The 26,392-nt window shown below is 41.8% G+C and overlaps 1 protein-coding gene across 1 annotated transcript in view; it reads left to right on the top strand.

Moving 5' to 3' along the window:
• LOC146797459 (uncharacterized) overlaps nt 1-25,679 on the top strand; it is a 72,765-nt gene extending 47,086 nt beyond the window's left edge. The window contains exon 3 of the mRNA XM_085627555.1: nt 25,190-25,679. Coding sequence (XP_085483681.1) covers nt 25,190-25,642 — 453 coding nt within the window. The 3' untranslated portion in view covers nt 25,643-25,679. The remainder of the gene's footprint in view (nt 1-25,189) is intronic.
• Nucleotides 25,680-26,392: the final 713 nt, after the last annotated feature.

The following is a 26,392-nucleotide window of genomic DNA, read 5'->3' as shown; positions in this document are numbered from 1 at the left end:
GGCGTTGAGTTCAGCATGCTTCCAGCTCTCCGGGAAGGTGGCGGTGTTGAAGGAGCAGTTGATGATGTCCCGGAGGTGGGGTGCGATGATGGATTCGGCCTTGTTGAAGACGTGGTGGGGGCAAGGGTCAGTTGGTGATCCGGAGTGGATGGTGTTCATCGTGCGGATGGTGTCTTCGGTGCTGATCGGGGTCCAGGCGCGGAGGGTGGTGGTGGGGGGCGTCGTTTCGGTGGTAGGGTGCGTGGGCTGTGTGCTGAAGCTGTTGTGTATGTCTGCGATCTTGCTGTGGAAGAACGAGGCGAGTGAGTTGCAGATGTCTTGCGAGGGAGTGATGTCGTTGTTTCCGGCGCTGGGGTTGGAGAGCTCTTTGACGATGCTGAAGAGTTCCTTGCTGTTGTGGGCGTTGTTGTCTAGTCGTTCCTTGAATGCTGTCTTCTTGGTGGTGTGGATCAGCTGGTGGTGTTTGCGGGTGGCGTGCTTGAGGGTGGTCATGTTGTCTGTAGTCGGGTCGTTGCGCCAAGCTTTCTCGAGGGTCCGGCAGTTCCTCTTGGAGCTCTTGAGTTCGTCGGTGAACCAGGGGGCTTTCTTGCTGCCGGGTCTACTGGGGGGGGGTCTTCAGTGGAGCCAGGTCATCTGCGCAGATGGTGATCCACTGTGTGAGGTTGTCGGCCGCTTGGCTGGGGTCCGTTGATCTGGCGGGGGTGATCTGGGTCAGGGATGTTTGTGAGCTGGTCGGAGGTGATCTTGTTCCAGCTCCTGCGGGGAACCTGTTGTGGGTGGTGGTGGGTCATGGTCTTTCGGAAGCTGAAGTGGACGCAGCTGTGGTCTGTCCAGTGAAGTCCGGTGGCGTGGCTGAAGGAGATGTACTTGCTGGATGAGAAGACGGGGTGAAGCGTGTGTCCGGCGTAGTGGGTGGGGGTGGTCACCAGTTGCTTGAGTCCGAGGTTAGCGAGGTTGTCCAGCAGGGTGGTGGTGTTTCTGTCATTGTTGTTTTCCAGGTGGAAGTTGAGGTCCCCTAGGAGGATGTAGTCGGCGGAGGGGAGGGCGTGCGGGCTGATGAAGTCTGCGATGTCTTCGCTGAAGTGTGTGCGGGGTCCAGGGGGTCTGTAGATGAGGGTGCCTCTGAGGGTGGTCTTGGGGTCGGTGTGGATCTGGAAGTGCAGGTGTTCGCCGGCTGTGAGGGTGTCGTCTCTGTTGGTCGTGATGCGGATGGTGTTTCTGTGGACGATGGCGATGCCTCCTCCGGTCTGGTTGACGCGGTCCCTCCGGGTGATCTTGTAACCGTCCGGGATGGCGATGTCGGGCGCTGAAGAGGCGTTCATCCAGGTTTCCGTGAGGAAGGCGACGTCTGGAGATGTGGTGTCGAGCAGGTTCCAGAGTTCTATGGCGTGTCTGTGGACGGAGCGGGTGTTGAGCAGGATGCACTTCAGGTGGTTGCTGCTGGGGGTCGGCTTGGCGGGTGCCGCGCAGGTCCGGAGGCAGGTGAACTTGCAGGTTCGGCAGGTGAAGGGTCCGTGGGTGCGTCTCGGGGTGGCTTGGTAGCAGCCGGTGCTCCGGCCGGTGTTGAATGAGGAGTACGATTGAAATCACTATTTTTAGTGAAATTCAATATATTCTGAGAACAGCAAAAAAGGCAAACAAATTACTTTGTGGAAATTAAGCTGTGTTGTAAAAAATGTATTATTACATGTTATAATTTTTTTTTCCTTTTCCTTCACAGATCCAAATTTAAAAATACGCAATTTATATGAATTTAGATTGCAATGAAAATCTGAAAAAAATGTATACCATTTTTTATTGCTATTACTGTGAAGGTAAGTTTAACTAAGTCTCAATATGCAGAATGAGGAGGTCTGCAAGAAGCTACAAAGTTGAAACACGTTTCTAAAAACACTCTGTTTATACCTATGTAGTTTTGAAATCTGACCATAATCAGATATCATGTGACCTGCAAGAAAAAGAGATTTGAGGGGTTCATAATATTTCCCATTGTACCTATTGAAGGACTGCAATCATTTCAATCATTCTTCTTTGAACATCTTTGCGGAGAAAACTCTGTGCTTACCTTCTATCATTCGCAAGGAATTTTAAAACTGGAAATATGTCACTTTTTGTAACATAGTTATTGCGCAAGACACTCTTTCATATTTACAAAGAGAGGAAAAGGCACTCTGTGCACTTTTTCTACTCCATGTAAATACAACCTCATCATACACACCACTTTGCGTTGAAAGGGTGTTCTATAAGTGTTGTTGTGCACTGAATACTCATAGAACAAGACAAATGTCTAGATTTGTCAGAAATCATAAATCTCGATATGTGTGTGAATGCTGCACCATTCTAAAATTGGTGTAGGAAAGCACAAGGAGAATTGTTTTCATTTCTCCACATTTTTATATCTTCAATGCATGCTACAATGCTCAGCATACATTGAAGGAGAAAAATGCCTTTACTGATTGTTTTTGTGCAGGAAGGTGTGTCTTCCTGCACAAAAACAAACAGCTCATGACACAGATATCCTTGCACTATGGCGCAAGGGTGCCTGTGTCACCACATGGCTGCAGTTTAAGCAGCCGAGCAGAGAGAAGCATAGATTTGCAACATATTTATGTACATATGTTGCATCCCTGTGCTTCGGAAGTACTACAGCACACTGTAGTTAAAGAGGTTACTGTGTGATGCTGCAGCACTTCCTCATAGATCTGCACTTATACATTCACCATACGCTACTAATGCATTAATTCAATCAATTACGTACTACACATACATTCATCTAAACTTTCACACACTAACAAAGAAATTTAGCTCTTTTTTTAAACCAGGAAAGTTAGTTCTTCCAAGAACTTTTTTTTTTCTTCTTTCTTCTTTTATATTTTATTTTGGGTTTTCTGAACAATTTTGAATTTTGGGGGGTTTTTCTGCAAAAAAAAAAAATAAAACAGGAGGAACCAAACAATGAACTTCAGGAAACAAAAAAAAAAAAAAAATAGCAAATGTGACTTTCTTGCCGGCGGCAGATCAGATCGATCGACTGCTCACCGTAGCACAAAGTCGCATTGCACTTAGTGCAGAGCACTTTTAAATATTTAAATTGAGGACGGATGTCCAAGTTTTGGGCTGATGGATGCACTCTTGAAGTGCTCGGCTGCGATGAGGTGGAAGGCGCAGGAGCAGGAGTGTTTCTCATCCGTCGGCACTCTTGTCCTGCAAGATTGTTCGGATGAAGGGTCCTCAGGTGCTTCATCATACTTGCCGTGCCGCACGAGTATTTCTTGTTAGGATCCCCTAGCGACAGCACTCTTTTGCAAATCTTGCACGTGACCAAGGTGGCATTGGTTTTATTCTGCCCCTCGGGAAAAGTAAAAAATGTCCACACCACTGAAGAAAAACGTTCTTTGCGTGGTGCCTCCTCCAAAAATTCATCCTCAGATGTATGAGGAGATGCAGGTGATGCCTGCTGCCCTGAAGCCATTTTTAGTTGAAAAAAGTTAGAGCTAAGTGTAAACTTAGTCTAAAAAATCTTCTTTTCTGCAAAGAGATGCTCCTCCAAAGAAGGTCAAAGAAGAATGATTGAATTGGGTGGGGTCTTTCAATAGTTAGAACAGGAAATGTAATGAACCAATCAAATCTCTTTTTTTGCAGGTCACATGGGATCCGCGCACCCTGCGCATACGCAGCACACACCCAGCGCTCCTCTGCGAAATTGAATTAAAAAGAAATATAGGATAAGATGTAAAAATATATTACTTTTAAGACTAGTTTAGAGTTTTCTTCAATTAATATTCACATGAAATACATATATATATGTTTTTTTAAATGTTAAATATTTCGCGGGACCCGCGCACCTACCGCGTCATAGACGCACATGACGCATCGCGGAAGCAGGTAAACGTCGCGTTACGTACATCGAACGTGTCGCGTATAGGCTGGGAGTCGCGTACCAGTCGCATTGCGATCGCGCACTAAACACGTACCCAACTCGTACCATGCGCGGATGCTAACGTGTGCGTGGATCCAAAAACATGGGAAAAAAATATATAAAATAAAGTTTTAAACATATGGTTAAAAAAATATTTTGAAAAATATAAAAAAGTATGTTTTAAAAACCCATTAAATTCAAATAATATTTTTTAATTTTTAAAGAATTAATTGAAAAAATAAGTTTCAAAATGGTGATAAAAAAGTATTTTAAAAAAACATAATTAATGAAATTGACACACTGAATTTGAAAAATATAGAAATCCAATCAAAATCATTAAACATGATATCTTTAGAGATAAGTTATAGATAGGAATTATCATTTAAAAAACCTTTGAAATTCACTGAAAAAAACATAGGTTTCATGCACGTTATAGTTAGAAATTGGCATTTAAAAAACCTTTGAAATTCACGAAAAAAAACAAAGGTTTCAGGGGCGTTATAGTTAGCTGGACATTTCCCTCGTACAAAACCCTAGAAATTCCCCTGTTATAGTTAGTTCAGCTAACTATAACTCGCGCCCCCGCAATGCACTGCTGATGACGTCACATATTACATCACTCATGACATTCACTCAGTGAATATATATATATATCCAAACAATCCATTGCAGTTCTTTGTCAGAAAAAAACAACAATGCTTCACGGCTCCCAAATGCTTTAAGGCAGAGTTTATTTTAGGCAAACAACTCTACTCGTTTCGGAAAAACTTGTTTCCTTGTTCACAAGTTTGCCTAAAATAAACTCTGCCTTAACTCCTTCGCTGCGGCGCGAATTCCGCCGCGACGCTGGGGGGTTTGGGGTGAACGCGGCGCCGCTATGCTCATGACGGAACCACGCCGTCATGAGTCACGGGCGAGCTGTGCTCATGACGGAGTGGTTCCGTCACGACTCCGCCCACTTGCGTTGATCGCCCGCACAGGCGGGGAAACAGCTCCGCGTGGGCGGAGCCGCCGCCAACGGCCGCAGCATGACGGAACCACTCCGTCATGAGCACACGGCGCCCGTGGCTCATGACGGAGTGGTTCCGTCATGAGCATGCAAGGGGTTAAAACATTTGGGAGCCGTGAAGCGTTGTTGTTTTTTTCTGACAAAGAACTGCAATGGATTGTTTGGATATTGGGATTTCGCTAACCCGTCTTTGCCCGCCGTCAACAAGTGGCTCGAGTTGAAGCGATCTTGTGTTGGGTGGATATATATATATATATATATATATATATATATATATATATATATATATATATATATATATATATATAGTTCGGAGGACGCTGGTGGACCTTTCGGTGCTCAGTGAGGGTAAGCCGTGATCTAGTTACACTTTTCTATTATCGGGTATTTGCGGGTGCGAGGACATCGCTGCTACAATTCTTTCAGGAGACCTGCTTCTGACGGACAGGACAAACCTGAGTGCATAAAGTGGTTTGTTTGATTTTCACTATGTCATCAGTGGCAGACGCTTTAAGGAACCGAGAGGCCATTGTGGACACCCTTTTTGATAACCTTCCTATCGACCTCACTACACTGGGGCTACCAATACTACTAACCCCACGAGTACTACGGATATCAAATCTCTGCTTAAGAAATTAGAGAAACTTTTGCGTACAGAACTGAATAAATGGTGGGAGAAACATTCACTGGAGAAATATAAAGAAGTGGGAAGAGTACCACGGGGGCTGAGAGTGCTCATAGCCCCCTCCTTTGAAAATCCGAACCCCCTGATGCTCAAGGAATGGGCTACTAATAATCTTGAGGCTTCAATGAACATGGTAACCAAACTGATAAAATATGCTGCTATAGACCGAGAGGAGATTTTGAAACAGATTGACGCTCTCAACCTGACACTGGCGTCACATGAACAACAGGAAATGATTACCAAGAGCAGGGGAGAAATTGATTTACGACTTCAGAAGTATGAAGAATCTATTAAGGCATGTAAAATATTCAAATTTGCCAGAGATAAGAGTGACTATGAGTCTGGAAGAATTTTTACTTTTGCACGGAAATTCGATAATGTCAAAAGGCAAGCTTTGACATCGAAAGTAACTTCAACATCAACTTCCAATGTGCGCCATCCTGAAGAAATAGAATCTGAGTCAGAGTTTAGCTCGGTTGTTAGCAGTGTTTGCTCAGATGATAGTGGACCCATTACAGGATTTACGTCAATTCCAAGCAATATTTCCCCATCTGAGGAGCTTGGTTTTTTAGTGGAAGATCGCCGCTATACGCTGCGGCAAACTACTCAATCCAAGAGAGGACCAAACGGAGAAATGAGTGTAGAAAACAAAGACGTAAAGCCAAAAGGAGGAAACAACAGGGGAAGATGGAGAAATACGAAGAAGAGAAATTGAATAATGATTTGATATGGGACAATACTGTTATTAATCTGACCAATATTAATTTTACGAAGACTGAGGTGAGAATATTATCAAGGGGATTGTCATTTTGCCCTAGAAGTCGTTTTAGGTATGTTCAAACTCGAATTGACGTTTTCAAGTTTATAAGAAAATTAAAACTACTAAAACACTTCAAATTAAACAACTAAACTGCTGCACAAATTGCAGTCTCTGATAATACTGGAATACGACTAACTGCCAGCGATGTGACACATCTCAAAACTTTACATGCTCTTATTAGTAATACAGATGATGCAGTATGTCCAAATCAAGAACAACTCCACAACTCAGGTACTATTGGTAACTCACCGGCTGTGAGCCCATTTCGTCCTAATTCCTCGTTCATCCCACTCATGCCAAAGGATGCATTGGATATATTCAGTGATTGTGTCACTCAAGATCTTAAATTACTGAATAGAAAGATTCTTAAATCACATAAACATCAGAATTATCAGGAGCAACAATATTCCACCCTAATCAACAAATTGAAGAACAATACTGAAGTTATAATAACTAAAGCAGACAAGGGTGGCAATGTTGTCCTGTGGGCCAAGAGCGATTATCTACAGGAAGCCTATCGCCATTTGAATGATGAATTATGTTACAGAAAGGCTACCTTCAATGATATTAGAAAATTGAAAGATTCCATCTATGCTGAACTTGGACAGTGGAAAAGAGATGGTTTATTGAATAAGAATGAACATAGTTTTCTGAAAATTGAGTTTCCCACTACCGCAGTCCTGTATTTTATCCCTAAAGTACATAAACAACAAGTGCCTATTCCTGGGAGACCTATTATTTCAGCACAACGTAGTCTGTGTGAGAACATATCCAAATATGTTGATTTTTTTCTGCGTGAATTTGTGGAGGAACTGCCGTCATACATTAAGGACACGGGGCATTTTCTTTCTAATGTATTGAAAACACCTTGGCAAGATGGATACCTTTTTATTGTTATGGATATTTGTTCTCTCTACACCAGCATACGACATTGCGATGGTTTACAGGCAGTTAAATTTTATCTTGAGAAGAGAAACATCATCTTCCATCAACACAACATTATGTTATTGCGTATGATTGAGTTATGTTTATGTAATAACTATTTTTTGTTCAATCAAGATGTGTTCCAGCAACTGCAGGGCGTAGCTATGGGGGCATGTTTCTCCCCCAGTTACGCGTGTTTACACGTGGGCTGGTGGGAGGAACATGTCCTCAGATGCACCCATGGTGAAGTATATTTGACACATGTCGTACGTTGGTGGAGGTTCATCGACGATATCTGCATTATTTGGAATGGGTCAATTGAATCAGCCAATGAATTCGTGAAGCTGGTCAATTTGAATAATTTGAATCTCGATTTTACTGCCCATATTAGTGCAGATCATGTTGAATTTCTTGATGTTGAATTGTATATCCATGATAATAACATACAGACTAAAGTACATCGCAAGAGTACAGCTGGTAATGCTGTACTGCATGCTCAGAGCTTCCATCCATATCATTTACTTAAAAGCATTCACTATGGTGAGTTCCTTCGCATCAAGCGAATTTGTAGCACGGAATTTGATTGTAGTAAATGCCAGGAAGAGTCATTCCAGAGATTTTTAGCTCGAGGGTACAAGAGAAATGATCTGGAATCTGCACTAGCTAAAGCCAATACCACAAACCGCAACGAATATCTTGAGTCGGTTACCAGGACGACTATCCATAAATCTATCTTCAGTACTAATAGTGAGTGTAATGAGCCTAACCCTATTCGTTTTATTACCACTTTTAGTAACCAGGACAAGGATTTACGAAAACTGATGTACAAAAACTGGCCCATAGTGAAAACTGACCTTACTATGTCACAATTAGTGCCTGATTTACCTCAGATTACTTTCTATGAGGGATGCCCTGGTGAGAACGAGTCCTGAGGTCATGAATATCAATACGTGGTTGTCTAATCGGAAGGGTTTCTTTAAGTGCAGTTCGTGCCGAGCGTGCAAGTTTGGTATAAATACTTGTGAATTCATTAGTGCATTTGATCAGATTCCCATTCCTCTTAAGGGTTTCTTTACGTGTAAAACTGATCATGCAGTTTACATACTTTAATGCTCCTGTAAATTAAAGTATATTGGCAGCAGTAAATTACAGGCATCAGCACGGATTTTACAACATTTACGAGCTATTGTCAACTCTGACCCAAGCTACCCTGTTGCCCGTCATTTTAAATTAGTTCACCAGAACAATTTGAATGATTTAAAGTACTTTGTGGTCGATGCAGTACCTAAATTACCAAGAGGGGGCAACAGGGAAAAGCATCTCAGACAATTAGAAACCCAATACATACTTTTATTAGACACTAAGATGCCGAACGGCCTTAACACAGGGGAAGACATGCACGATTTCCTATGAATAAGATTCATAGGTAAATTTTTCTCTGTGCTATCTGATGACTCAGTTTCTCACCACAAACTTTTATTGCATTCTTTATTGCACTTTTTGTATCAGTCCTCCTGGTGAGTTGATTTTATCATTCTTACACCTTTACTCAGACTGTGGTTTTTACCTAACCGTACCCCTTCTGGGTTGTTTTTAGGTTTTTACTATGGTCTTCTTGTTATAGGTTTTATTGAATGAATAAGTGCTTTCATTTGTATTCTACTAGGTAACCCCAGCCCTAGTGAGTTTTCTACTCAGTATGTTACTTATTCCATCTGGTTATAACCCCTCTTGTTTCCTTATTATTCTTGCTGCTAGAATGTTATGCTATTTGCACATGTTATGCTACATTTGCACAGATGCACTTGCACTTTATCTCTTGTACAGTTGTTTTAATCAGGTACTGTTCGCTGTATGGCCAAATGAATATTTTATGAATGTTCCTTTAATTAGGTCAGAATCTATTATTTGCTGCATTTGCAACATTTTGACCTTTGCCATATATGCTTTGCGATATTTGCACAGATGCACTTGCACTTTATCTCATATACAGTTGAGCAACTATATTAGGTCAGAATCCCATATTGTTGCATTTGCAACATTTTGACCTTTGCCATATATACTTTGCGATATTTGCACAGATGCACTTGCACTTTATTTCATATACAGTTGAGCAACTATATTGGTTTTATTATCATGATTGCAAATGTGTATATATGTGTATATTTATATCAATGTGTAATTATGAGCAATTTTGAGATGGAAACGATAAGAAGGGGTTTATAGCTAATTGCTTACATTGAAATTATTTCAATTATGTCATGTGATTTGAAGGTTATATTTTAAGATGGTGTTCCGCGATGACCTCTTTGTATTTAATTAATTAATCTTTTATGTGTATCGACAGTTTTCATTGGGGTGTCCCTCCCATTTTTAAAGAAGCCATTTCCAATTTGATTGGGTATATTCTGCGACACAAAGTAGTTGGTTTTAAGGAAATGCGTGCATAATACAAATCGGGGTGCATCAAGTTTTTTGCCACTATGGTAGTATTGGCTTCAATATTGGACATTTATCCTGGAAATATGTAGAGTCATAGTATCTTTTCCATTTTCACCCTGTTTTATCCTGACATTTACGAGCTATTGTCAACTCTGACCCAAGCTACCCTGTTGCCCGTCATTTTAAATTAGTTCACCAGAACAATTTGAATGATTTAAAGTACTTTGTGGTCGATAATTGCTTACATTGAAATTATTTCAATTATGTCATGTGATTTGAAGGTTATATTTTAAGATGGTGTTCCGCGATGACCTCTTTGTATTTAATTAATTAATCTTTTATGTGTATCGACAGTTTTCATTGGGGTGTCCCTCCCATTTTTAAAGAAGCCATTTCCAATTTGATTGGGTATATTCTGCGACACAAAGTAGTTGGTTTTAAGGAAATGCGTGCATAATACAAATCGGGGTGCATCAAGTTTTTTGCCACTATGGTAGTATTGGCTTCAATATTGGACATTTATCCTGGAAATATGTAGAGTCATAGTATCTTTTCCATTTTCACCCTGTTTTATCCTGAAGTTTGTTGTTTTGTATGCCGCAATTCCATTGGTTCAAACGAGAGGGATGTTACTACATTGCACTATATCTTCCATGATTGGTTCCTTACGTGTCATGTGATCAAGGCCGTAGTAACGCGGCCGAAACGCGTCATGCCGATCGACTACAATAAACCTGCACTAACTATATTCTACAGCGTGCTGTGGTCTGTACCTGTTTCCACTTATTTGTTGGAGTTTGGGAACTTTTCTTTATATATATATATATATATATATATATATATATATATATATATATATATATATATATATATATATATATATATATATATATATATAATGAAGACACCTAACACTTGGAGGCCCTCTCACAACGTGTTGTACTTTATTCGACAAGGCAGCATCAAACAGGTGTACGATAAGTGCAGCTTTCTATCGCCCATTTTTTCCTGACATGTTTCAGGCTCATCTCGCCTTTTTTCACAGGGATGGTAACAGGGAGAAGCAGCTCACAGGTGATACTTGTAGTAATTTGCACAGTATAGTCCCGCCCAGTGGGCGCGTGCATTCATTGCACTCTGGTAGTTGGAGCCTTGGTGAATTAAAACCTGTGATAGGGCCTGCCGCCAGTCTCCTCAAGGGATTTCATCAGCCTCAGTGGAGACTTTTGTAAACTGTCTTGGTCAAAATTGAACCATAGTTTAAAAATCTGTTATAGTGTTTTATAAATTAAAACCACAACTCAAAAAATCCACATAAAGATATTGATGGTAAAAATACAAAGCAAAACCAAAGGGGATGATGGACGGAGTGTTGAACATTGCAAGCACTCACCCCCAGTCAACTGATCTGGGTTTAATCCATCATCATTCTTTAGCTCACTCCGCCACCCCAGTTCAGACATGGCTATATGCAAATCAGTCCGACCCTGTGCCTCATGGGAACAGTCCAGCCCGAGCTGCCAAGCCATGTCTTCCCTGGAGTGGAAACTTGCATCCTGGGATCGGTTTCGGGTTCATAACCCTCACCAGCCAGGCAATCTTGAATCCAGTGGCAAAGTGAGCAAGGGACCCACGTCTGGGCATACCCTACCAACTTAGGGCGAACAAAGCAAAACCAAAGGGGATGATGGACGGAGTGTTGAACATTGCATGCACTCACCCCAGTCAACTGATCTGGGTTTAATCCATCATCATTCTTTAGCTCACTCCACCACCCCAGTTCAGACATGGCTATATGCAAATCAGTCTGACCCTGTGCCTCATGGGAACAGTTCAGCCCGAACTGCCAAGCCATGTCTTCCCTGGAGCGGAAACAAGCATCCCGGGACCGGTTTCGGGTTCATAACCCTCATCAGCCAAGCTGTCTTGTATCCAGTGGCAAAGTGAGCAAGGGACCCACTTCTGGGCATACCCTGCCAACTTAGGGCGAACAAAGCAAAACCAAAGGGGCTGATGGACGGAGTTTTGAAAATTGCAAGCACTCACCCCCAGTCAACTGATCTGGGTTTAATCCATCGTCATTCTTTAGCTCACTCCGCCACCCCAGTTGAGACATGGCTATATGCAAATCAGTCTGACCCTGTGCCTCATGGGAACAGTCCAGCCCGAACTGCCATGCCATGTCTTCCCTGGACCGGAAACAAGCATCCTGGGACCGGTTTCGGATTCATAACCCTCATCAGCCAGGATATCTTGAATCCAGTGGCAAAGTGAGCAAGGGACCCACGTCTGGGCATACCCTGCCAACTTAGGGCGAACAAAGCAAAACCAAAGGCCAACTTAGGGCAAACAAAGCAAAACCAAAGGGGATGATGGACGGAGTGTTGAACATTGCATGCACTCACCCCCAGTCAACTGATCTGGGTTTAATCCATCATCATTCTTTAGCTCACTCCGCCACCCCAGTTCAGACATGGCTATATGCAAATCAGTCTGACCCTGTGCCTCATGGGAACAGTTCAGCCCGAACTGCCAAGCCATGTCTTCCCTGGAGCGGAAACAAGCATCCCGGGACCAGTTTCGGGTTCATAACCCTCATCAGACAGGCTGTCTTGAATCCAGTGGCAAAGTGAGCAAGGGACCCACTTCTGGGCATACCCTGCCAACTTAGGGCGAACAAAGCAAAACCAAAGGGGCTGACTGACAGAGTGTTGAAAATTGCAAGCACTCACACCCAGTCAACTGATCTGGGTTTAATCCATCATCATTCTTTAGCTCACTCCACCACCCCAGTTCAGACATGGCTATATGCAAATCAGTCTGACCCTGTGCCCCATGGGAACAGTCCAGCCCGAACTGCCATGCCATGTCTTCCCTGGACCGGAAACAAGCATCCTGGGACCGGTTTCGGATTCATAACCCTCATCAGCCAGGCTATCTTGAATCCAGTGGCAAAGTGAGCAAGGGACCCACGTCTGGGCATACCCTGCCAACTTAGGGCGAACAAACCAAAACCAAAGGCCAACTTAGGGCGAACAAAGCAAAACCAAAGGGGATGATGGACGGAGTGTTGAACATTGCAAGCACTCACCCCCCAGTCAACTGATCTGGGTGTAATCCATCATCATTCTTTAGCTCACTCCGCCACCCCAGTTCAGACATAGCTATATGCAAATCAGTCCGACCCTGTGCCTCATGGGAACAGTCCAGCCCGAACTGCCAAGTCATGTCTTCCCTGGACCGGAAACAAGTTTCCTGGGACCAGTTTCGGGTTCATAACCCTCATCAGCCAGGCTATCTTGAATCCAGTGGCAAAGTGAGCAAGGGACCCACTTCTGGGCATACCCTGCCAACTTAGGGCGGACAAAGCAAAACCAAAGGGGCTGATGGACAGAGTGTTGAACATTGCAAGCACTCATCCCCAGTCAACTGATCTGGGTTTAATCAATCATCATTCTTTAGCTCAGTCCGCCACCCCAGTTCAGACGTGGCTATATGCAAATCATTCTGACCCTGTGCCTCATGGGAACAGTCCAGCCCGAACTGCCAAGCCATGTCTTCCCTGGAGTGGAAACAAGCATCTTGGGATCGGTTTCGGGTTCATAACCCTCATCAGCCAGGCTATCTTGAATCCAGTGGCAAAGGGAGCAAGGGACCCACGTCTGGGCATACCCTGCCAACTTAGGACGAACAAAGCAAAACCAAATGAGATGATGGACGGAGTGTTGAACATTGCAAGCATGAACGAAAAAATCCCGAAGATTTGGAATAAAGGACCTAGCTACAGACAAAGTTTTTTGTTTAATTTGGAAAAAAACGTTGGTATTGAAAGGAAAAATGTCCTTTCTTGAGTCCCCTCACTCACCGGGGTTTCCCCACGGTGACATGCTTCATCATAGGGGCCATCCCAACCCGCTGCGAGTTGAGGCGTGCTATGACTTGCGACACTACGTAGGAGCACTGTTGTTGAGTGACTATGTGTAGTGCAGTGATGTGCGTGGAGTGGGTGGGTTAAAAATATCTAACTAGTGGGTAAAATTACTTTAATCGGGCCCCTAGTTGATATATTAAAAACGGGGTCGGGCTCTAGGGTACCTGTTGGTTATGAGTCAGGAGTCCCTAGTGGGCGTCAACTAGTTTCGAGCTCCCCCAGTGCTCTTCTTCAGGACGAACACAGGGTCCAGCCCTGTGTGTACCACTCTTAAAGTGACCTAAAGTGAGGAAAGAAAATTAAATCGCGCTGCAAATAATTAAGCAGGCGTGGTTAATACATACGATATATTAATCAGTGGTATCTGTGAAGTAAAAAGAGAAAGTTATCACATATAACCTATTCCTATTGGTATAAAAATAAAGCAGTATACATGTTCACTCATATGTTAGTGTGCACGCTTATTCATGCTTGGTTAGTGAAAACACACAGAATTGCGCACTCTTCTTATTTAAACATTCCAAAATTAATGGCGCTGTGAATTAGTTTTGGGAAAAAATAGAAACAAACAGAATAACAAATAACAAAGGGTTTTAACCCGTGACGCTGCTTTATGAACATGATGGATAGAAATAGTTCGATGACTGGTTAGGCGCTTGCAGAGATCATGCGTTCAGGTGAGTGGATAAAATAAATAAACAATCGGTAAAAACACCTGTGTGCTCTCTCAACATGGGGTTTATCTAAAGCGTGTGGTTGTAGCGCTTTCTGTTGACACTTTAAACGAGTCTGTACTGATATATTAACAAGACATACAAACATGTAGAAACACATATGAGTTCTAAAGAGACCTAAGACGACATATTATTTACGAAGCAAAATTGTGCCTCATGGTCATCGGGGGGCTGAGAAAGTTCGACTGGAACGCTGAGGGAAAAAAGGAAAAGAAGCAATGTTGAAAGCTTCATGGTGGGCCGGGGAGGGAAGAACGCGGGGGAGCCGTCGTCGGTGCCGCCGCCTTCCCGGTCTGTACCTGTAACTCACAGAAAGCACTTACTTCAAGGGAAATCCTCCCTGTTGAATTCGCCTCTCCTCGAGACCGCATATTGCTGAGTGTGTCTCCGGAGGAGGTTTTTATGGGGAAAGGTCCCGCCTAGTCATGCTGAAATGACTAGAGCGGAAACGATGACAAAATGGCCGCTGCGATCGGCGCTGGTGGGGGCCCTCTTGGAGGGGGATCGGAGTGCTGAGCTGAGATACCAAAAATACATCAAAGGGGGAATACTAATAATTGAACAATACTCAAGGAATAAAAAGGGGGGATGATAAACATATAATGATACGTATAAAACAAAAAATGATTAACTGAAAAAAGTTTAACTGAAAAAAGTGCTGGGAATAAATATAAAAAATAATAAAGAAAGATAGAAATAAAGTTGAAACAATACATACATATAGACAAAATATGGTGTTTGTTGGTTTCGACTATGTATTGTGATTGGCCAGGTTGAATAATAATGTCAGTGTTTAAGAAAGGCCAGGTTACAATTCAATGTAGGTGTTTAAAAAAGAGATGTTACGAAAACTGTCTCAAAAGGAGGGGTGTTGGTGTTCATGTGACTTGGTGAAATGCCCCCATGGTATGCCATCATTTAGGCCTTGGCTGTCTGTGTGAAGTTTGAAAACCCAACGTTGCTCTTTTTCTAGTAGTTTTTTCTCTAGATTGTCACTACTCTTGATGTGTTCCAGAACTACCCAACTCAAGTCATTGGGTGTGTGTTGCTTTTCAATGAAGTGAGACGTCATTTTGGTAGTGGCTCGCTTGCACCTGATGTTACTGCGGTGCTCAATGATTCTGGTGCTTACTTTTCGTGTGGTCATACCCACGTAGTGGAGGTTACATGTACAGGTGATAAGGTATACCACCGCTGAAGTATTGCAGTTAGTGAAATTTCGTAACTCCCAGGTCATTTGGTTATTGAATGTCACCTTTTTGGTTGCAGTCGTAAGGTGACACACACTGCAGTTGCTGCATGGGTAGTGTCCTTGGGGTAGTCCTTGTAAAGTTCTTTGCCCATCTGATTTTGCATTGTCTTTTGGACGTGTGTGGACAAAGAAGTTTCGTAAATTTTTGCCTTCTCTGTGGCTAAACATGGGTTTTGGTATGTTTAGTTCAGCACTGTTTAGTGTCCGCCAGTGTTTCTTGATGATTTTGGGTACCTTGTTTGAGGCGATATTGAAAGTGGTGATGCAAATTGGTCTTGTGTCCTGCATTGTAGTTTCTTTTTGTCTCTTTTCTAGAAGCGCCTCTCTGTTATTGTTTGCGGCACGTTTCTTTGCTGTTTTTATCAGATGTTTGGGGTAGTGTCTTGCTTCTAGTTTCTTGGATAGGTCCTGGGCTTGAGTGTGGTAGTCATATCTCTCCGTACAGTTACGTCGTAGACGCAGGAATTGTCCAAAAGGGAGGTTGTCTTTTAATTGCCTTGGATGGAAACTGTCATAGGTGAGAAGGCAGTTCCTGGCTGTAGGTTTGAAATGCGTGGTAGTTATCAAGCCCCCTTCCTTGACCAGTATATTGAGGTCTAGGAAGACCAATTTGGATTTACTCATGGTGTAAGTAAATTTCAGGAATGGGTCTTGGAGGTTCAGCCAAATGATGAAATCCCTTGCTTCAGTTTCATTGCCTTCCCAGATCATAATTACATCATCGATGTAGCGTTTCCAGAGTTGTACGTGTCTGATGTGTGGATTGTGATTGTTGAGGATTTTTTTGCTTTCTAGATGATGGACGTAATGTCCTGCCACACTCGGCGCAAAGGTGCTCCCCATGCTGGTACCGTGTGATTGGCGGAAGAGGGTATCCTCAAACCTGAAGTAGTTCTCTGTAAGGGCCAGCCGGCAGCATTCAAGAACTACGTGCCTGGGTGTGTGATAAATCCATTGGTTATCGAAAAGCACTTCTTCAAGGATTTGTAGAGTTTCCTTGTGTGGGAGGCTGGTGTAAAGACTCTCCACATCAAGGCCAATAAGAATGTCAGTGGTAGGGTTGAATTGCAGATCTTGTAGGAGGCAAAGGACAGCCTTGGACTCCTGACTCATAACCAACAGGTACCCTAGAGACCGACCCCGTTTTTACTAAACATACCAAAACCCATGTTTAGCCACAGAAAAGGCAACAATTTACGAAACTTCTTTGTCCACACACGTCCAAAAGACAATGCAAAATCAGATGGGCAAAGAAACTTTACAAGGACTACCCCAAGGACACTACCCATGCAGCAACTGCAGTGTGTGTCACCTTACGACTGCAACCAAAAAGGTGACATTCAATAACCAAATGACCTGGGAGTTACGAAATTTCACTAACTGCAATACTTCAGGGGTGGTATACCTTATCACCTGTACATGTAACCTCCACTACGTGGGTATGACCACACGAAAAGTAAGCACCAGAATCATTGAGCACCGCAGTAACATCAGGTGCAAGCGAGCCACTACCAAAATGACGTCTCACTTCATTGAAAAGCAACACACACCCAATGACCTGAGTTGGGTAGTTCTGGAACACATCAAGAGTAGTGACAATCTAGAGAAAAAACTACTAGAAAAAGAGCAACGTTGGGTTTTCAAACTTCACACAGACAGCCAAGGCCTAAATGATGGCATACCATGGGGGCATTTCACCAAGTGACATGAACACCAACACCCCTCCTTTTGAGACAGTTTTCGTAACATCCCTTTTTTAAACACCTACATTGAATTGTAACCTGGCCTTTCTTAAACACTGACATTATTATTCAACCTGGCCAATCACAATACATAGTCGAAACCAACAAACACCATATTTTGTCTGTATGTATGTATTTTTTCAACTTTATTTCTATCTTTCTTTATTATTTTTTATATTTATTCCCAGCACTTTTTTCAGTTAAACTTTTTTCAGTTAATCATCTTTTGTTTTATACGTATCATTATATGTTTATCACCCCCCCCTTTTTATTCCTTGAGTATTGTTCAATTATTAGTATTCCCCCTTTGATGTATTTTTGGTATCTCAGCTCAGCACTCCGATCCCCCTCCAAGAGGGCCCCCACCAGCGCCGATCGCGGCGGCCATTTTGTCAACGTTTCCGCTCTAGTCATTTCAGCATGACTAGGCGGGACCTTTCCCCATAAAAACCTCCTCCGGAGACACACTCAGCAATATGCGGTCTCGAGGAGAGGCGAATTCAACAGGGAGGATTTCCCTTGAAGTAAGTACTTTCTGTGAGTTACAGGTACAGACCGGGAAGGCGGCAGCACCGACGACGGCTCCCCCGCGTTCTTCCCTCCCCGGCCCACCATGAAGCTTTCAACATTGCTTCTTTTCCTTTTTTCCCTCAGCGTTCCAGTCAAACTTTCTCAGCCCCCCGATGACCATGAGGCACAATTTTGCTTCGTAAATAGTATGTCGTCTTAGGTCTCTTTAGACCTCATATGTGTTTCTACATGTTTGTATGTCTTGTTAATATATCAGTACAGACTCTTTTAAATTGTCAACAGAAAGCGCTACAACCACGCGCTTTAGATAAACACCATGTTGAGAGAGCACACGGGTGTTTTTACCGATTGTTTATTTATTTTATCCACTCTCCTGAACGCATGATCTCTGCAAGCGCCTAACCAGTCATCGAACTATTTCTATCCATCATGTTCATTTAAAACCCTTTGTTATTTGTTATTCTGTTTGTTTCTATTTTTTCCCAAAACTAATTCACGGCGCCATTAATTTTGGAATGGTTTAAATAAGAAGAGTGCGCAATTCTGTGTGTTTTCACTAACCAAGCATACTAACATATGAGCGAACATGTATACTGCTTTACTTTTATACCAATAGGAATAGGTTATATGTGATAACTTTCTCTTTTTACTTCACAGATACCACTGATTAATATATCGTATGTATTAACCACGCCTGCTTAATTATTTGCAGCGCGATTTAATTTTCTTTCCTCACTTTAGGTCACTTTAGGAGTGGTACACACAGGGCTGGACCCTGTGTTTGTCCTGAAGAAGAGCACTGGGGAAGCTCGAAACTAGTTGACATCCACTAGGGACTTCCTGACTCATAACCAACAGGTACCCTAGAGACCGACCCCGTTTTTAATATATCAACTAGGGGCCCGATTAAAGTAATTTTACCCACTAGTTAGATATTTTTAACCCACCCACTCCACGCACATCACTGCACTACACATAGTCACTCAACAACAGTGCTCCTACGTAGTGTCGCAAGTCGTAGCACGCCTCAACTCGCAGCGGGTTGGGATGGCCCCTATGATGAAGCATGTCACCGTGGGGAAACCCCGGTGAGTGAGGGGACTCAAGAAAGGACATTTTTCCTTTCAATACCAAAGTTTTTTTCCCAATTAAACAAAAAACTTTGTCTGTAGCTAGGTTCTTTATTCCGAAACTTTGGGATTTTTTCGTTCACGATTGATACAGGAGGGTGGACCTAGCTTTTCCCTTCCCTCTGACTTCCCCCTTTTTATGATTCTCGAACATTGCAAGCACTCACCCCCAGTCAACTGATCTGGGTTTAATCCATCATCATTCTTTAGCTCACTCCTATACCCCAGTTCAGACATGGCTATATGATAAAAATACAATCATGATATATCGGGCAAGTGCCCCCTGAAATATCTCTCTGACAATCGTATCATGCATGTCAGTAACGTCTATAGAGTAGATAGTGCAACATTAGACAGAAAGTCAATATTTTAAACAGATTGGAAAAAATAATCAAATGCCATCAGAAATAGAAATAGATAATCAGCTACTAATAGCACATGGATCATAATAGCAGCATATATAGATAAATTGTAACAGAAGTTCTTGGATGAGACGTCATGATACAATGCAAGTGAAAATAAATGACTGAACAGAACAAACAGTATACTCCTAGCTCTAAAAAAATGTGATCCAAACTCCAGTTAAAATTCAGTAATTTCCAATGAGTAAAAAAATCATGTTAAAATCCAACGTTAAATAGTCTGTAAAAAGATTGTTATCAGTGCAAAGTAGAAAAAGTGCAAATTGTGCTGTGCAAAATTGTGCTGTGCAAAATACTAGTTCACTAGCAGCATAAGAGAGACCCTTATATCATTTAAACCTAAATGATAATAAAGTACAAGTGCATCACCTAGTATCTAGTTCGCAGATAAAACCACATCTATAATAAGCATAAAAAGACCAAGGCAGACACAAAGAAGAAAAATGGAATTAGTAATTGCTCTAAAGTCTCAATCACGAATGAGTGGACAAAGTTCATAAATCACAAAAAAAATGCAGAAAAAATAGAGAAATCCAACTAACATCATAGAAAGTTGTGCAAATCCTCATTCATATTAAGGCCATTAGGGACTCTTGTATCGAGAGCTAGTATAAAATGTGATTCACGTTGCCTAAGTAACTTATCTCGATTCCTTCCCCGTCCGGGGTTAGGGACAGACCCTAAAACTGTATATTCCAGATCATTCAGTCTATTGTTGTGAATTGCTTTAAAATGTCTGGCGACCGGATAGTTATGGTCAGAATTACCAATGGCTCTTATGTGTTGGAGGATACGCTTATGCACCGGCAGTTTGGTACTGCCAATATATTCCAAATTGCAGGTACATTTCAATTTGTAGATTGAGTATTCAGTACAACAGGTAAGATATTCTTGAATGGCTATTGGTTTATCATTAAACGCTGTTTTATAATGGGTACCATTTTTAGCAAACCTGCAAGCAGGACAGGAGTTGCATTTAAAGAACCCTGTTTTTGTGAGCCAAGTGTTTTTAAGTTTAACCTCTGGCATTGGTCTCACCAGGGCATCCCTCATTGAGGGTGCCCTTCTAAAAGTAATGGCAGGTAGGCTCGGTAAAATGGGTCCAAGAATATTGTCAGTAAGTACAATAGGCCATTCTGAGTAAATTATCTTGCGTATTTTATCCTCTTGCTCACTGAAAGTAGTAATCAATCGAACTGAGTGTACCTCGTTAGAAAATCCATCATTAATGTTAGCAGCACTGGTAGATTTGGGCTGTAACAGAGTGTCTCTTGAAAGACTATTGGCTTTGTTCAAGGATAGGGTCAGAAGAGATTTCTTATAACCCCGAGCAAGGAATCTACAATACGCATCCTTTTGACATTCAATGGAGACAGCACATCAAGAAATTCCACTCTGGAGCTATCTATGGAGGCTGTAAACTACAAGTTCAAATCATTAGAATTGATGTCTCCTACAAACTCAACAGCCTCCTCCTTGGAACCACTCCAGATCAAACAGATGTCGTCAATATAACACCAATAAAGAACTATGTGACTACACCAATGTAGGTGTTTGGCCCTGAGGATATGCTTCTCCCAGCAGCCAACATGCAAACATGAATAACTGGGGGAGAAACATGCCCCCATCGCCACACCACAATCTGTTGATATACTTCATTCTGAAATATAAAGTAGTTAGTCATTAAACACAGTTCAATAAGTTCCAAAAGCATACAGTTACATTCTTTCATATTAATGTCTCTGTTCTCCAGAAAGTGCATAGTTGCGCTCAAGCCATTCACATGATTGATACTGGTATACAACGATTCAATGTCCATGACCACCAACAAATAATTAGGACACCATATTACATTTTGAATCGTATTTAGAAAATCAATTGTGTCTCTTATATATGAAGGTAGAGAAGTCACGTGCGGTTCTAAGATATAGTCTACATATTTCTAAAGGTTTTCATTCACGCTCTTTTGGGCTGAGATTATAGGTCGGCCCAGTACGGGAGTCGTCTTTTTATGTACCTTTGGCAGGAAATAAAGCATTGGAGTTACAGGATGTTCAACAGTTAAAAAGTTCATTTCATCTTTAGTCAGCAGACCACTTCTCCTCCATTGTTGAATTTACTTACGCGTTTTATCCTCTGCTGATCTCATTTCAAATTTGTTTGCTTTCCTATAGCATAAGGTATCAGAAAGATGATGGTCCGCTTCTGCCAGATAGTCAGTACATGACCACAGAACAGTGTTTCCACCCTTATCTGATTTATTGATAATGAGATCTGCGTTCTTTTGAAGTTTGGAAATTAGGGTATGGTACTGTATGTTCCTATAGTCCATACGTCGTTGTGATGGAGTTACTGTTCTGTTTAAGGCTTTCAATTCAGTAATGACTCTTGTCACTGAAGACGTCTACTGCATCCTTCTGTATTAGAGGAAGAAACGTAGACATTGGACGAAAAGGACTGGGAGACGACTTATTTAGGCACATTTTTTGAGTGATAGAGACTGAGTCATCACCACTTTTTTCTTGCGCAAGATCATAAAGCACCTTTAGATAGGGTATGTCTTTTACTTGAAGTGTACCCTCTGTATTGGTAGTACTGGAAGAATTGGTTAAAGATTTGCTGGTAAATGTGTTTAATTGAAAATGTTTAATAGCTTAATTTTTCTGATGAACTTAAACACATCAATCCTGGCTTGATTATAAGAAAAACGATGTTTAGGACAGTAGGAGAGACCCCAACGATAAGAGTTGCATTTCAGCCTTAGATAAAATAATGTCCGTTAAATTAATGACAGTGTTTTGAATGCCAGTATTTATTTCTTCCAATTCCTTTGTGCATTCCCTCTTGAGGTAGTTTTTGCGGTGCTTGACCCTCCTCTCCCTCCTACGTTTGTTAGATGCTCTCCTTGCGCATACTGAGGTTTGCGGGGGCGCAAGGTATACCGCTGGTGCTCGCTGACAAAATTCAGTTCATCTACTAGGGTGAAGCTAGAGGGGCCTGATGCCAAATTTTCAGATGTACTCGGTTGATTGTCCTCAGATCCACTATTAGATGTAAGAGAGACGGAATCAGAATCAACTTCATTTACTGTGGCCTCACTTCTAGTCTGTCCCTGTTTGCTTTGGGAATTGCCACCAGTCAAAGCCTGTCTTTTGTAATTGTCATATTGCGCGCAAACGTGAAAATTCTACCAGTAGCATAATAATTTTGATCACGCGCAAACTTGAAAATCTTTCTTTCCTTAATGGTGTCTTCATGTTTTTTTACTCGTAGTTCAATCTAATGTTTTCCTTTGGTAATCAAATCAGTTTGTCCAGTAGCATCAAGTAGTCCATTAATACGATCAATTCCGAACAGGAGAGCATTACGATCGGTCTCTGCATATTTTATTAAAATATGAATCATATTCATTGAAGACTGCAATTTATTCTCTGCCCATTCTTGTATCATAAGTGGATTTGTGTTTTTAAATGTGGGGGCAATAAGCACACGCAACCCTCTTGGAACCCGATTGGCGTCTCTGTACTTTTCTAGTGATTTCTTCTCCCACCATTTTGAGAGTTCATTTTTTAATAGTTTTTCTAACATTTTCAATAAAGGTGTAACATCATTATTTCCTGTGTCTGCATTAGTTACTTTCCGCTCATCTGTTACTTTTGGTAGGTTCTGGAACAGGGCCTCCGCCGCTGATTCCCTATCACGGATAGCATCATTGGAAAACATCGTGGTATATGAATGAAATAACGGTTGCCACTGAATCTTAGCAAAGTAAGGTAAAATATTGAAGGAGAATCCCGTAACCTGCTGCAAACCTCGCAGGGCTTGATTACCAAACCAAAGGTCTCCTTACCGGTGGTAGAAATGCAGCTTTCCCGGTCCTCCGACCAAACAGACTCCGCAATTACACGCCGTCGGGAGAATCCTTCCGGTACTGTCTTATTCGTTGCAGCCCCCCGTACAGCACTTGCAAATCTCTTCAGAGAACGAAAATTGATGCGCTAAAATGCAGACGTCTGAATAACAGCTGTGCCTCAGTGAGTCGGGAGGGTCCTGAGAATTCGGAAACAGCCAGCTCTGGATGAAGTGATATCGGAAGGAATCCTGTCCGCCTCTCGGTCAGGCGGAACTCCAGGCACGGACTTCAACACTCCAGCAAAAAATCACGAAGGCCCACACAGCATTGGTGGATGAATCAGTGCAATTTATTCCATTGGTTAAACCACAAAGTGTACAGGCATAATGCCTGCCATGACGCGTTTCGCTCCTCACTGGGAGCTTGATCACAGGATGCTTCCCCTCCGAAGGAATTCATTAAAAAGTGAAAATGTGCACTATCGCCTAGAAACACAAGCACACCCGACTCAAGTCCATAGAAGACAGACTACAGCACATATCAAAACAATGTGAAATACAAACAGATATGTCCAGAGATAGATGTAAAAACACGATAGTGGAGAATTTTGTAAACTGTTTTGGGTCAAAATTGAACCATAGTTTAAAAAACAGTTATAGTGTTTTATAAATTAAAACCACAACTCAAAAAATCCACATAAAGAAATTGATGGTAAAAATACAATCATGATATATCGGGCAAGTGCCCCATGAAATATCTCTCTGACAATCATATCATGCATGTTAGTAACGTCTATAGAGTAGATAGTGCAACATTAGACAGAAAGTCAATATTTTAAACAGATTGGAAAAAATAATCAAATGCCATCGAAATAGAAATAGATAATCAGCTACTAATAGCACATGGATCATAATAGCAGCATATATAGACAAATTGTAACAGAAGTTCTATATAAATATTTATTTATATTTATATGTATATATACATGTATATATATATATATATGCAAAACAAAAAGTGCTCCTTCCGGATTACTGGGACCCACGAAGGTTGGCGTACACTCCGGCGGAGCACGCCGGTCAGTCAATATCCAAATCCCAATAACGAAGTAATGTACACTCTCAGTTCACATGAACAAGGCTTTCCGCCGAAACACGTTGTGTGAAATAAACACTTGGAACCAGCATTTGTGTATTAGCCTATTTCTACTGAGAGCGTACGTTACTTCGTTATTGGGATATGTGTATGTATATATATATATATATACACATGTATGTATATATATGTATATGTTATTGATGTTGCTTCATATTTTCATATCTGTAGATTTATTTTGAATTGTTTTTAGAATCGCAAATCCATTGTGACTAGTCCCGATAAGTGTATTCCGGTACCACAGTTATGTGCGAAACCAGCGTGTTTTTGGACAGTGTTTAAAGACATATATAGAGCATGTACAATTAATGTTTGAAATAAGTGAATAACTAAAATAATAAAGAAACTTATATGGTATATAAGAAAAATAGTCTAAAATGTTGTTTTAGTATATTTTTGGGATTTGCAATGACATCTCGTTGTCATTGCAAAGTCGTCGTGAATCCCATATAGCACATGAAGAAATGTATTTTACTGATTAAAACAGCTATCAATCATTTAAACAGGAAGTCACCTTTCATTCTTTTCATCCTCTAGGTGTGGCTGTTGCAATTCACACCTCTGTTTTTGTTAAACTGCTAGAACGTTGGTGTTTTTTGCATTTTTTCTTTTAATGGCTTCTTCTGCTCCAAACCCACAGGACGATAATAGAAGTTCCTCCTCCGAAGATGAGCCACCACCAAAGAAGCAAAGTATTGTGTGGAATTTCTTTACCATTCCAAGTGGTGAGAAAAAGGTGTCAGCACAGAAGGTTACGTGCATTATTTGTAAAACGGTACTTTCTCGGGGATCATCAAAGAAGTACTCATGTGGCACAGGGAGCATGTTAAGACATCTGAAGTCCCTGCATTCGAAACGTCTGGCAAGAGCAGAAAGGGAGCGTGATGCAAGTACTGCATCATCAACATCAGTGCAACCACTACAACTGGGAGACATTTTACCAACTGCACATCCTGCGACTCCCATGATCCCAGCTACAGCTCGTGAACTGGCTAATATAGGGACCCATTGCAAATTCTGCAACATAATTTTAACAATGGGTGAACAATCTATCCCAGCCATTATCGAGGCAGCCAAAAATCACAAATGCTGATTTTCTTTTGTTGAAGAGCTGTTCACAAGTTATGCATGTTGTTTTTCTGGAATTCGTTTTACAGTTTCTACTGTTCAAACTTTAACAAAAAGCACCTAAAAAGTAAAAAAAAAAAAAAAGGTTCCTGTGGGAGCCACCTTTGCCTTGTTTAAAAAAGACAAGCTACAAGTTATGTGTTTTTAGTATATCACTGTTTGTATAAGTGAGTAAGTGGGTGTGTGAGTGGCTGTAAGGGTGAGTCAGTGTGTGTGTTATTAGCTATAAGTTTACGTGATTGGTTGTGTTACTGAATGTATGGGTGGGTGAGTGTGTGGGTGGGTGTATGGGTACATTAATAGGTGTGTGAGTAGCAGTAAGGATGCATGAATAGGTGTGTAAGTCATATGGGTGAGTGAGTGGGTGTGTGAGTGGGTGTATGGGTATGCAAGTGGCTGTTTCAGTACATGAATGGGTGTGTGAGTGGGTGTATAAGCGGTTGAGAGGGTGCATGAGTGTATGAGTGAGTAAGTGGGTGCATGAGTGGCTGTATGGGTGAGTAACTGAGTGTGTGGGTGTATGGGTGCATGAATGGGTGTGTGAGTGGCTGTATGGGTGAATGACTAGGTGTGTCAGTGGGTGTATGGGTGTGTAAGCAGCTGTTTCAGTGCATGAATGGGCGTGTGAGTGGCTGTATAAGTGGTTGAGAGGGTGTATGAATGCCTGTATGAGTGAGTAAGTGGGTATATGAGTGGCTGTATGGGTGAGTAACTG

The sequence above is a fragment of the Triturus cristatus genome, chromosome 9 (genome assembly GCF_964204655.1).
Source record: "Triturus cristatus chromosome 9, aTriCri1.1, whole genome shotgun sequence".
In the NCBI taxonomy this organism is placed as follows: Eukaryota; Metazoa; Chordata; class Amphibia; order Caudata; family Salamandridae; genus Triturus; species Triturus cristatus.
Note: the sequence above shows the minus strand (reverse complement) of the source record. Positions and strands in the feature narration are given on the sequence as shown.